Source organism: Musca autumnalis, unplaced genomic scaffold, assembly GCF_047663935.1.
Source record: "Musca autumnalis isolate F117 unplaced genomic scaffold, ASM4766393v1 scaffold_1, whole genome shotgun sequence".
Classification (NCBI taxonomy): Eukaryota; Metazoa; Arthropoda; class Insecta; order Diptera; family Muscidae; genus Musca; species Musca autumnalis.
Window position 1 is genome coordinate 156,261,230 of NW_027411644.1, and position 14,463 is coordinate 156,275,692.

The following is a 14,463-nucleotide window of genomic DNA, read 5'->3' on the forward strand; positions in this document are numbered from 1 at the left end:
TTTTATAACCATGAAATCCGTGATTTCCGTAATTTTACGGGTCAGGCCGTTACAGTTCCATTGTAGTATTTTGGTTTTATGTGGTTTAGAGTTTGTTGTTATATTGGGGTTGTGTGGTCGGGATTGTTTACTGGTTGTGAATGTGAAAGGGAAGGGCTGTAATATGCAGGTTGGGACCTGCGGCAGCATGGGCCAACGAAATTTGGTTGTAGGACTATTGTTAGTACTTAAGGGTTTTTTGAAGTTTGTGGAGGTGTGGGGTTGGATTACATAAAGGTTGGATTGCATGGGGGTGGAGCTTATATTTTGGGTTTTGGTACTGCGATTTTGGAAGCTGTGGGGTTTGCCATCGAACTTGATTGTGTGCAGGTAGGGTAACGGAATGCATCTGAGTACTCACCTTCCTAAGCCATGGCCAACGTAGATGTGCCCAGTTTTGGCATTCTACGCATAGGACTGATGTTCCTATGCATGTGATCCTAGTGCCACGGACAGAACCCATGTAAATCGTTGGACCTAGATTTTGTTCAATGTCTCCGGCTAGTAGAAGGATGAGACTGTTCAATACCGCCGGAAAAGCCTGTTCAGCTAGGTAAGGAATGAGGAGAGGATTGAAGGGTGAGAAGGTAGAAAAGAAAGATATACATACGTGAATCCCCTGTGTGGGGAGTTTGCAGTCTTTGGGCAGGTGGGGACCTGTGTCGACCCAACATTTCCGAGTTGAAGTTTGTTCCTCGGATTAATCGTTCGCCCAACACACTTGTAGAATGTCTTCCATTTGCGACCACGTGTTTTCTTGCGACTTAATTGAAAGCTAATTAAGAAGTTGACAAGTTGAAATTGTGATACCCTTTGTGAAATATGGTACCAATACCACTAATACCGGTTAAGAAAGGAGGAGGAAACTTGTTGCGAACCAACTAGTTGGACTGAATATTTCACAGTACTTCTTTGGAACGACTTTTATCAGGTAACGATCTCATACCTAAAGTGATGTTTCAGTTGTGCAGTCTGGGTACCGATTGTAATAAAACTGAGCCTCGTTGATATCTTGCGCCGCAAAAAGAAGTAGAATTAGTTGCCAGCTCCTAATCATAGTAGTTGACCCACACCTAAAAACAAAATAAAGCACTGTCGTTGAAGACCACTGCTATAGCCATGCACAATACAAAATACTAAATTCGGGGACGACTGCTCTACACCAACTAAGAACATTTTTAGTGACTCAATTCAGACGTAGAGCAGGGAATTACTCTATTTGCTTAGTGAAAGTGTACCTCTAGCTCTGAGTCGGAAAAGTTCTTCCGTGAGCAACTTGAAAAACATTCCTCTGTCGGACGAAGAGATGGATACTACGTCCATCCCATCTCCTATTGATGAATTTGTCAATAGGCTTTCAATTTGAACAAATAAAACTAAGATAAAGATTGGTAGTCATGATTAGCACGAATTTTAAATTTAATCTAAAATCCTTCAAAGAGATTTATAATCGCATTTAAATTTTCTCTATATGTGTATAAGATTTTATTCACTCTAATCTGCTGTTTACTCTTTTTCAGTTGGACATTTCGCACTGTCACCTTTCTACGCTAACCGTTAACATGGATCTCTCTACGGTGTTGAATAATACAAATATAACTGCTCCCAGTCCATGGCCACGACTTAAAACATTTCAAATTGATGGTAATGCATGGACATGTGATTGTAATCTGCTGCAAGTTCTGGAGTATGCTGGTTCGCATCATCGTCTGGAAGGTGATCAGAGTCGCTGTGATATGCCATTCATTTTAGCCGGTGTCAAGCTATCGAATCTGACAGCATCCGATGTTTGTTCAATGCGTATACCGTTGAAATATCAAATTGTCGATGAAAATGCACCGCCTCGTTTCCGCCGAAAACGTTATATTATACTGACGGTGATAACAGCATCGGTTGTTGTCGTTCTGGGACTTATTATTGGCCTGATAGTGGTGTGTATACGAAGACGCTTGAAACGAGATGATTACGGTGTGGAACCAATACGTTACACCAGTGTGCGGAGTAGTAATCTATCGGCATTTTCTCATGTTCAAGCAAATGGTAATGGTGGCGCCAATGGAACAAGAACCTCTGGTGTTTGAAATTCAGAATAACCAGCAGCTATACATGTTACAAAGTATTTACGAAAGATAACTATATTCCTAAATAGAATTTAAGTAAATTTAGTTGAATCAAACGTATTTGGATATGTTTTTTTTTATGATTTTATATAAATTGTTGACCAAAGATTTTTGTTGTTAAATTATATTGTATGTGTGCTCTTAGTAGTATTAGTTGTTATTAATAATATTGATTGCGTTTTCAACATACTTAGCTCTTAAATTATTATTTTTTGTATATAACTATTACATTTTAGTTTAAGTCACAAAATGTTCTATGATTGTGTTTTCAGAAAATGTCCACCTTGCCATAATGTAGTATATATTTCTAGATTTCAAAAACCACACATGTATGTGAGTGTACTTTATTTTCTTTTATTTTGTTATTGTCTTCCAAAATAACATTTATTATATACATACATATTATCGTTTATTTATATTTTACTTTTGACAAACTGCCTTTTGTAATTTAAATTTTTAAAATAAAATGTACTTATTGATTAAAAAACTTTTTTTCTCATTGTTAATATCCTACAATATTTTGTTCGGATTGACCTAATTTCCATATCTTAATGATAATAAAATATTGAAAATTTATAGAAGTTTCTACGTAAAGGAATAATTCATGTTGGTAATAGTTTATTACAAGGATAAATTTACACCGACTATGGAACGGTGCGGACAATTGCCTCTGATATTGCTAAAAATTTAGTGATGAGGACAGTAAATTAGGGAAAACGAAAAAATGAATGTAGTGATTAAAAGATTTGCAAATAAAAGGGAAGAGTTGAGTAATTTATAAGTATACCAGCCCTGCTCACAGAGAACAAAATACCGTTTAGGAGAAATTAGGGAAAATATTTTTGGAAGTTTCTTTCGATAATTCATTCATATTTGAACATTATTCTCCTCAAAAGCGATTCCCTAGATTAAAAAATATTTATTTGTTGGTCTGTTCCCGTACTTTATAAAATGGTAAAAGTTGTAAAAGTCGTAAACGAGTTGCATATAAATTTTGTGTACGGGAACGCAAAATGTGTAAAAGTGATAAAAATTGTAAAAACTTTTTAGTTCTGGAACAGAGCTTATGTGTGTTCGTTTACTCAAACTTCGTACAAATTTGCTCTGTTGCAGAACCTGCAAGAATCTACTACTTTTATAACATTTTTTCCTTTAAGAGTAAAAATTAGTAGATTCTTGCAGTTCTGGAACAGACCAATTGTTACTGGATGTTGTTCGTTTACTCTACAGTACAATGCAAAAGACCTTAAGGCTTCGACACATAAGCCGCTCGGATTTCTTACTTTATTCATTTCTGGTAAAGGAATAAAGAAATGTCAGAACCACATTTCAATTAGGCCGAACTTGGACTTTGGTCTTTTACCAGAAATGAATTAAGCAAGAAAGCCGAGCGGCTTATGTACCCAGGCCTTTAGTCGTTTACAAGAAGTTACTGGACTTGTACAAATTATTGAGAAACGAACACACCTAATATCTACTTATTTGTGTTTCAACAAAAACCGAAAGAGAATTGATGGCGAAAATTTTCACCGTTCTGAGCAGGGCTTATGGTAGAACAACATACGACATTTTAGCTCTGTTCCAGAACTAAAAAGTTTTTACAATTTTTACCACTTTTACACATTTTGCGTTCCCGTACACAAAATTTATATGAAAATCGTTTACGACTTTTACACACTAAAGCACGGCTTATAGGGCGGTACAACATTTGTTAATGTGTGTGGTATGTATTTTGTTAAATTTGAAAAAAATAAAGCCCTAATATATGCTCTGTTCCAGAACCTGCAAGAAGCTACTATTTTTTACTACGATAACATTTTTCCTTTATGTTATCGAAAAAATACTAACAGTTAGTAGATTCTTGCAGTACTAGAACAGCCCAATACATGTGCTTCTTTGATTTCAACAAGGTACATTTATAGAAGGTAGAAGTGACAATCAGCTGTATTCTTACTTTTTTTGTAAATTTAGTTTTCAAAATGTAATAGGGTCTACTCATGATATTTGAAACTTCGAAATTTGCCTCCATTAAATACTGTTTTTCTTCCTAAACTTGTGTAAAAATGACCTACCACAGTTCTGAATGCTTTATATTTACATTGTCATTCAAATTTGTTCTATTTTGGAGGATTTTCAAAATATATTTATGTTTTTCCTGAGGAAATTTTTGGAACGACCCTATTATTCAATATTTTCTTTGACAATTAATTTTCGATACGAACAATTGGTTTGTTCCCGTACTGCAAGAATCTACTAATTTTTACTATTTTTTCCGATAACATAAAGGAAAAAATGCTATCGTAGTAAAAAATAGTAGTTTCTTGCAGGTTCTGGAACAAAGGAAATGTTGTTTTTGCAAATTAGTTAGTTGTTGTAATTCATGCACATACCTTCTATAAATTTACCTTGGATTTCAAAAACAAAAGTTTGAAACAGATTCTCCTTTTTCAATGAATTTTTAGCGACCCAAAACATTTTTGCAACAATAGTTGTGTCTTTTTACTTACTAAATGTTGCTGAAACATTTTTTCAGCAACTTTTCCTTTATAAAACTGTCAAAATCTGCAACATTAGTAATAATTATTACTAATTATCACGTAAAAACACACACCTAATACTACTTTCTGCGAGAAATTATCCATTTAGTGGAATGATATGGAAACATTCAAATTGAAAATGTAACGAATTTACATTCAAGTTTTTCAAAATATTCAATCAAATGTGATTTGTTTTTTTTTTTTTTTTAATTTCCAATCATTTATAGACATTTTCTTGTTTTGTTTACATATAGCCTGTCTTCCGAAATGTCAGTTGCTTTGTATTCGTGCATGAAATTATGGGTTTTTAGATCGAGATTCATACTATAGTTATTTTATGCAGTAGTGGGGAACTCGATCTAAGAACCCGTAGTTTCAAGCTGAAAACAGATACAACGTTTGATTAAAGTTTTGCGTTGGTCGTCGAGAAAAAAACAACAACAACAGGGCGACGACGACACCAAAGTCCAGCGTTTATCTGTTTGTCGGCATATATTTCAAATGCATTTGAATTTTTAGGCATCATGCCCAACAGTGTAAAAACGGCCAAAACGACACAAAACTTTAATCAAACGTTGTATCTGTTTTCAGCTTCATGCACGAATACAAAGCAATTGACGTTTCGGAAGTCAGCCATACCGTGACACTGGCACTAAAGCTGAAAACACATACAACGTTTGAGTAAAGTTTTGTGTCGTTTTGGCCGTTTTTACACTGTTGGGCATGATGCCGAAAAATTCAAATTCATTTGAAATATATGCCGGCAAACACATCAACGCCGGACTTTGATGTCGGCGTCGCCCTGTTGTTGTTGTTTTTTGTCAACGCACAACGCAAAACTTTACTCAAACGTTGTATGTGCTTTCAGCTTAATACGGTGGTGTTCAAAATATTTTGTGCATTAGTCTCTCTGAGCGAGTCTTTCCTTTGCCAAACCTCGACAGATGAGAATAAAGAGAACATATGTTGTTGTTGCAGTCACGTTAACGTATATCAGCGTCGCCCATAATATTTCCATCAATACTAATGGGTACTTTACACGATATGTTTTTTACATATGAGCTGTCACTTCGCATATACATTTTGTATGGGAGAAGTTAAAACTCATATGTAAAAAACATATCGTGTAAAGTACCCATAAAGCATGTTTGTATGCATGGGTGAAAAAACAACAACCACATGATGTTCATCATTTGTTTATGTACACGTACACTATACGTGAGAGAGAGAGAGAAGCAAATGCAAAAACAACTCAGTGGTACTCATGGTACAATAATACAGGTAGCATTATCATGCCAGCTGATGGTAACATAATGTGTCAACTGCATTGAATTGATGTCAAATTTTGACACCTTATGTTACCAACAATTGCCGATGCGGCTACCTGTGTATTTGTACCATGGTGGTACTTTACCTTAAGCATAGTACACACGGTCCAACAAAACTGACAGTCATCGAGGTCTATTTCGTTAATATCAAAGTCTAGCTGAATAATTACTTTCCTAATCACTAAATTATACCTTAAATGTTGTATTTCAATCATTTTAAGCTAACAAAAAGTTTTTATTTGCCAGAAAATTGCCGTAAAAGTACGTTGACTGTCAGTTTTGTTGGACCGTGTGTACTATGCTTTATTTGATCTACCATGACCATAATGTAGGAATTTTTAGTCCCGGGCCACACAACAGTAATTTCACTGAAATTTTGACACGAAATTATGCGTCTCTAGATCGAGTTCCATAGTAGAGTAAAATCATAAAATTGCTGTAGTGGGGAATTCGAGCTAAGAACGCCTAATTTCATGAAATATTTTTATGAAATTCATACTAGTGTGGACCGGGACTTACGATGCTGGTTTTAATGAAAATATTGCAGGGCCTTGAAAATGGGACCAAGCTTAAGTCCAGCCACTACTCTTAAACGCATTTTACACCTGCACTTAAAACAGGTGTTTTGGTAGTTTACGTAATTTATTTGACAGATATTGTATGGAATTGACAACTTAAATGATGTATGTTTTATAAAACATGTTAAGTGTAAAATGCGTTTTAAATACTTTGTTGTAAACCCTAATTTACACTTGCACATAAAATCAGTGTTTAGGCCAAATATATACATACGTAATTTTTTGACAGATCCTATCCACCATATGATGATTAGGATGCTTCCAGTTTTGCCACTTTTCGGGGTTAAGGAACGCTTTGCCGGTTAAAAATGGTAACCTCAGGTAAGTAAGTCCCGGTCCACATTACCGTGAATTTCATTAAAAAGTTTCATGAAATTAGGCGTTTCTAGATCGAGTTCCATAGTAGGGTAAAAATCATGAAATTGCTGTAGTGTGAAATTCGACCTAAGAACGCCTAATTTCATGAAATTTTTTAATGAAATTCACGCTAGTGTGGACCGGGACTAAAGGAACACAGCTTTTGCAAACTCTCAGTGAAAGAACTGTCAAAATGTCTCTCTCGAATCGCTCTCTTTTGCTGGTTTTTTGTGTTAACAGACGACTTCCAGCAACAATTGGTACAAGTTGCTACAAATTATAGGGTAACCACACAGACCTAATGTTTGTGGTGGTTGTTCCAATTAATAAATCCGTTTGTTAATCGTTTTTTTAATCTTTTATTGAAATTTAATATATTTTGAATTCAAATTGAAATTGATATTATTGTACAACTTATTTATTTGAAAGGAAATTGAAAAAGTGACAAAATATGAAAATATTGTTCTGTTCTAGAACTGCAAGAATTTACAAATATTTACTATTTTTACCGATAACATAAAGGAAAAAATGTTATCGTAGTAAAAATTAGTAGCTTCTTGCAGGTTCTGGAACAGAGCATATGTTTTAACAGGAAATGAAAATTTTGAATAATTGTAAATTCAAATATGTCGATAAGTTGAATTATACAAAGTATTGATATTATAATAAGTCTGTCTGGTTACTTTCCCAGCAAGAATTGTCCAGCAAGAACTTTCTCAGAGAGTAAGGGGCTTTTATTCTATTTTGCTAGAAATTTTTAAAAAGTAAACAGACACCTTCCCAGCAAAAACCAGCAAGCAATCAGCTGGCTTGCCAAAACAGAACAATTTGTCCGCCAACAAAGGAAGCAAACACGTTGTATTTTATTAAAAATAAAAAAGAAAATGAAACAAAAAAGTATTTTTCCACTTTACAAATTTGTTCTCCATAAAACAATACAATTAGACTATGTTATTTCCACAATAAAATTGTTTTTAATGTTCACAAACATAAATCAACAAAAAACTAGAAACAGCTGATTGATTGTTTTCAGGAAGAAGAAGAGCTCGCAAGTGCTTGCTAGAAGAAATTTGTCCAGCAAGAATTTGCAAGCTCTCAGTGAAAGAACTGTCAAAATATGTGTGTTCGTTTACTCAAAATTTGTACAAATTGTTAATGGATGTTGTTCGTTTACTCTACAGTACAATGCAAAAGACCTTAGCAGATTACAAGAAGTTACTGAACTTGTACAAATTGTTGAGTAAACGAACACACCTAATGTCTCTCTCGAATCGCTCTCTTTTGCTGGTTCTTTGTGTTAACAGACGACTTCCAGCAACAATTGGTACAAATTGTTAAAAATTTTAGGGTAACCAGACACAGCTAATAATGAAGAGAACAAATCTATAAATTTATCATTTATAATAAAATGTGTGTTATATCTGTTTATAATTGTTGAATTAATGGAAATAAAGGGAAGAAGGAATGATATTAAGCTATTTAACTTTTTAAGAAAATAAATAGATTATTAAATTAAATTACAAAATGAATAAATATAATTATATTCGTAATGATAATACTATCATTACTTGCGCGGATAACGTGAACATGCTGCCGAATGTGACTCCTAAAATGTTTGGGGTAGTTTGTGGTGGGAATTCTGCTACCAACGACCATGACCGTAGATTTAGTGGCGGACATTTGCATATTCTTCGCGCGGAAAATTTTGGTAAGATCAGTCAAATTGAGTTCAGCCTTTCACAAATGACATCCGGGAAAGTACCTGACGCTAAGCTTTTCGTTTATCCATTTGTTCAGTGTGGAGGAAACCACGTTTGTAAGCGATTTATGGGATTCAGTTCAACACTTTTGTTATTGGTGACACCTGCTATGCCAATAAATGCTGCTAACGTGTAGTTTGTATTCTATATATCGAAAAAACAACATTTAGTTCTGTTTCTATTGTGGTCTGTTCCAGTACTGCAAGAATCTACTAATTTTTCGATAACATAAAGGAAAAAATGTTATCGTAGTAGCTTCTTGCAGGTTCTGGAACAGAGCATATAGTTCGAAGCTTGGCCTGACTTCAAGGGTTCTTAAAAGAAAGAAAAAGGCTGATCAGTGTATATATAGACTTTTGAAAGTGTATCTGCTTTGTGATGGAAAACGATTCAGCTCGTTTTCGCATAAATCGAAATCGTAAATTTGAATTTTGTTGAACATTTTAGTAAAATTGAAAATGCATTTTAAAAATATTATTCAAATAAGGGGCTTTCGCGAAGCAAAATTGTATATATCATCAAAGGCACTCCGAATACAAACCATTTCGATTCTGCAAATCGTTTCGATTCGGTTTTCATCACATACCTGTATGACTTGACTTTTCCGCTTTGGGGATGGATGATGAATATACCAAGGAAACTACACTAATATACAAAATGGTCATGCAAAAATATATCTCGGGAACAGTGCACAAAATTCTATATCGGAAGAATCTCAAGTATCCCTTTCCTAGCCAACAGCATACGTAGGCGAGCAATAAAAACCAAAAGTTCTTCTCATTTATCCTTACAAGACTTTCTGTATATTTCAACATCAAAAAATATCGTATTAACATAATATTGTAAAATCATTTTATCCTTTTTAAGTTACATCTTTTTAAGGCCAATTATAAACTTTGTCTTATAAATTATAAAAAACGAAGAAAAATACAATAGTTTAGCTTATATTATTGTTAGTTATAAATACACTTTTTTGAAAACATTGCAAAAGCTTAACGAATGTTTAACACTCGCTTTCCAAAATATCTTCTTCGCCCAAAGCATTTGATGGTGTGGGTGGAACATCCAACTTAAATAGATTAATTGCCGGCTTTTGAGCCAAAAAATTTCGCATTTCTGCAAAGTTGTCCCGCTCTTTTAATTTCTTTGTACGACGTTCAAATTCTAAATCTGCACTTCCCTCACTACCGTCATCTGAAACATCATCGTCGTCTACTTCCTTTTCAGTGGAATTACATTTTTCATCAAAACTTTCACAATCTTCATTGTCAAACAACTCATCGACATTTATTCCCTTTGCCGCCAAAACTTCACGTTCCTTTTGCAACATAACCTTACGTATGGGATCAATGCGACCCTTGAGCTGCTTCAATACTGGTTTAAAACGACCTTTGGTAATGCGCTTCTCAAAATTTAATATTTCTAAATCTTCTTTACGCTGTTCTAGCTGCTCCTTCTCCAATTGTTCTTGTTCTAATTTGGCTTGTTTCTCGTCAAACATGTAGGCATAAAAGTCATCTGTTTTCTCACCATCATTGGGATTCTGTGAAATTTCCACACGCAAAAAGCTTTCGGGGAACTCTTCATCGGTATCTTGTGATCTAGTTTCACTTTTTTCACTTGGATCCTTGAGGTCTAATTTGCTATTCAAAAACTTGTTGTAGACCAACATTAGACGTTGGAAATCATCGAAACATAATGACAAAGCATTCTCAATGCTACGCATATTATTTGCCACTTCTACCAAATGTTTGGCATTGTCCTTTTTGACATTTTCCGTTTCGGTGAGCCGTTGCAGTGTTATATCCAAGGCTTGACATTCTGCCGCTACTGCTACCATACATGCACTTAGTTTGAGAGAAGAGTCTTGCAATATACCCACAGGATCATTTCTTGTCCTTAGAGCTCTGCTAGCGTTGAGTTCCTCCAATTCTAGAGATTTCTTTTTATTTTGTTCAATGGCAAGGTTTTTAAAGTGGTTCTCCTCTTCCAACACCAATTGCCTTATGAGACATTCGATTTTAGCTAACTCTTCATTAAGACGGCTCAAGGATGGTTTGGTATAGACAGTTAGTGCTAAGCGTAGAAGGAACTGTGATTGAACATAGGCGAAGATATTGTGGAAATCCTGAAAAAAAAAACAAATTAATTAAATTGTTGTAATTTTTAGTTTCCTAAATGCAAATCGGTTTCTGAAATAAAACATAAAATAAATGAACTTACTTTAATATGCTTTGGACTGTAGTCGGTGACATTGGTCTTGAAATAGTCACATTCCTTTAAGTCTTCCATAGGAGCATAATACTGTGAAAATCTAGCTGGTAAGGGATACTGTGATTCCAACTTTCGCGTGGCTTCAAATAATATTTCAGTCACTTCCTTAGCTGCCGTAATACAATCCCAAGCTCGTTCTATTTGACGGGATCTACATTGAAAGAATAAATACAAGACAATTGTATTACATACAGAAATGTACTAAAAGATATTTTTAAAACATACTCTATTAGTTCCTGTTGCTTCATTATGATAATCTCATTGAAATAAGTCATATTGCGACGTATACAATTACCGAAATCATCAATTGTGCGTATGAGATTCTCAAATTCACGTTCCACGATTTTATTGCGAAAACCGAAAACTTTTTTCACAGCATACAAAGCGCTGAAACTACCGGCAACAATTGCAGATGGTACGAGCAGTAGACGCAATGCACGGGGTGTGATAAAATGTTCCAATACTGTGGAACCCAATAACAGGCAAGTATTGCGTGCGGTAAATATTTCAGGCCATTGTGAGCTTATTCGCGGAACGTTGCTTATTGAATCTGTTGCATCCGTATTGGAATCGTTGGCCGACTCCAATGACCGTTCTTGCATGTAAGCCATGCACTGCTCCAGAGCTTCAACATGATCGACCAGCAATCTTTTAGAATATAAAATTTTATTGATTAAACTATCGGTGGCTGCCTGCGAATTAGTTAAAGAATAATGATAAATGTCTCAGGAGTAAATATTGTTTATTTTACAATAAATATTACCTGTTTTTGCTTTAGCTCGTCCGACAGGTGACAAAGCTCCACCTAATAAAATGCAAAAATATAAGATGTAAAACAATGACTGCTTATGTTATGTAAACGGTATCGTCTTCTTACTCACCTTCATATTTTTTGCGTTTTTGTTTATGTGCGTATCAGGTAGAATTTTAATGTTTCAAATTTTTTTATTATTAGAATTTGAGAATCCTCCTGAGCTCATCAGGGTAGAGCTGACAAACAATCGATGGAAATATCGATATTATCGATACTTAATTTTTTACGCCAATATCGATGAATATTTTTTTTGTATCGATATTATAGAAAAGCGCCAAAAACATATGATCTAAAGCTGGGTACATATTGTCAGTTTTGAATGTCGATTTTTCGGAATCATCGATAACTGTCAAACAGTCCAGCAACCACAAAATATTTTGTGGTTGCCTGATGACTGACAAAAGTGAAAGGCCACACTGGCTAGCAACCGATTATTTGAGCAAAACTGACAGTCAAAACTGATCGTGTGTACCCCCACTTAACATATGATCAGATTATGCCATGTTCATACCAGCATTTAAATCACGTTGTTCTCATAATTATGTACACAAATTAACCTGTTCATATGACATGGTACACAATTCATACCAACATGATTCATATTTTCATACATTTTTGCTCTGTTCCTTTACGTGCCTGAGGTTACCATTTCTTACCATTTTTAACCTGTAAAGTGTGCCCTTACTTTTAATAGCATGCAATTTACATGAGAGCAGTTCACCACTTTTACCATTTTTTGCCACTGTTACCGTTTTTAAAAGTAAAGGAACAGATCATTTATTCTCTGATTTTAAAGAAAGTTTCAGCCAAAAGACGAGTAAAATTGACATAACTCTAGTTTAGTAAAAACTTTCCGATTTTCTTGAAATGTTTTGCAGTGGTAGATATTGTTGCGCTGATCACGGGAATATAAAATTTCCTTGGGGGACGGACCCGTTTACCCTGTTATTTGACCCGAAAATTCGGGTACCCGTTACCCGCTAGACCAGGTTCTACTGAACCGATTTTTACAAAATGGGTATCGTTGGAAAGCTTATGGGGTTTCTACACGGTATGTTTTTTACATATTCATGCATATCAACTGTCACTTTTTTTGCCCATATGTAATTCCTTCTGCACGGCAAAATTTTATTGTTCATTCGTTTTCTGTTGTTTTCTTTATTTATATCGCGTACAAACAAAACAGCTGTTACCTTTGGTTGTACAGAAAAGAATATACATATGCACATAACACTTTGATGCATTGAAATTTCTGTATGGTTCACACCATGTGTACAAAATTCAGATTTGTAAAAAGTGACTGTTGGTATGCACAAATATGTAAAAAACATACCGTGTAGAACACACTTTATGAAATTACCTATCCAAGAAGATTTGACATGGGTAGGTTATTTTTATCGGTTCAGAAGTTATAGCAAAAATATGGACCCGGGTTTTCCCATAAAACCCTCGAAAAGTCGAAAAGAGGCCCATTATGGGTGCTCAACTAATTCATACCACGTTATAGCTCATACTTTTACCTTGCCAAAATGGTGCTATTTATTGTTATATCTTCTTTGGATCCAGAGATAATGACCTTATAATCTTCACATCCCGATTCTAATGGGTTCATTTCTTTAGAAAATGCTCAAGTTTTGAAACGAATTTTAGAAAAACGTTACTTTGATACTTAAAAAAAGTGTCGAATTTAGAAAAACTTTCGATCGCGTAGCCGGTGTTGGACATACTCCAGAGGAGAAAATCTCAAGAAAGTGTCGAATTTGGAAAAACTTTGGATCGCGTAGCCGGTGTTGGACATACCCCAGAGGAGAAAATATCAAGCCCCGGCAGAAGGCCGGCTAGATAGAAAAAGTGTCGAATTTAGAAAAACTTTGGATCGCGTAGCTGGTGTTAGACAATTTTATCACTGGATGCAATGGTTCTAAGGTCAATATCTCTGGATCCAGAGAAGATATTACAACATATAGCACAATTTTGGAAAGGTTAAAGTATTAGCTATAACATGACAAAATTTAATTTAACATCCATAATGGCCCCTTTTCGACTTTTTGAGGGTTTTATGGGAAACCCGGGTCCAAAAATCGATATTTTTGCTATAACTTCTGAACAGATAAAAATAACCCATTCAGTAAAACTGTGTCTAGCGGTTAACTGGTACCCGGACTTTTGGGTCAAATAACCGGGTAACCGGGTCCGTCCCCAAGAAAGTTTAATATTCCCGTAATCAGCGCAAAAATACCTACCTCTGGAAAAAAATTTAAAAAAATCGGAGTGTTTTTACTAAACTAGAGTTGTTCCTTTTCATTCACCTTTTCTATTTTTTCTCACAATTTTGGGGTTTTCAGCGCATTTTTTAAGGCATTTGATTTTTGTTTCTAAATTTGTACGCGAATTTGAAACGATGGACAAGAAATGCAATTTCAATAAAAGAGAACAGAAAATTTGCTAGGATTTGAATGTATACTAATCGTTAAACCCATGGTATGAGTAAAGAGGTAGATCTAGATGGAAACGAATTATAGAACCCTGGTTTTTTCTAAATTCCTAAAACGTCCAAATTACTAAACACAAAAGCAACAAGTGGGTTTGTTTACAATACATTTTTGAGCATTTTATAAAAAACGCGAAAAATTAATGAAGTGTCAAAGTTTCTCCA

General features: G+C 34.8%; 2 protein-coding genes across 13 annotated transcripts in view; one reads left to right on the forward strand and one right to left on the reverse strand.

Annotated features, from left to right (window-relative positions):
• LOC141388622 (uncharacterized) overlaps nt 1–2,646 on the forward strand; it is a 70,673-nt gene extending 68,027 nt beyond the window's left edge. For all 12 annotated transcript variants that reach the window (XM_073958638.1, XM_073958640.1, XM_073958641.1 and 9 more), the window contains exon 6: nt 1,560–2,646. In XM_073958638.1, coding sequence (XP_073814739.1) covers nt 1,560–2,120 — 561 coding nt within the window. In that variant the 3' untranslated portion in view covers nt 2,121–2,646. The remainder of the gene's footprint in view (nt 1–1,559) is intronic.
• Nucleotides 2,647–9,493: 6,847 nt separating this feature from the next.
• Nucleotides 9,494–12,155, reverse strand: dind (diamond). Its single transcript, XM_073958653.1, has 5 exons — nt 11,875–12,155; nt 11,757–11,798; nt 11,219–11,685; nt 10,943–11,144; nt 9,494–10,847 (listed from the first exon to the last, which is right to left on the reverse strand). Exons 1-5 carry the CDS (start codon nt 11,878–11,880, stop codon nt 9,723–9,725), a joined length of 1,842 nt encoding a protein of 613 aa, XP_073814754.1. The 5' UTR covers nt 11,881–12,155; the 3' UTR covers nt 9,494–9,722.
• Nucleotides 12,156–14,463: the final 2,308 nt, after the last annotated feature.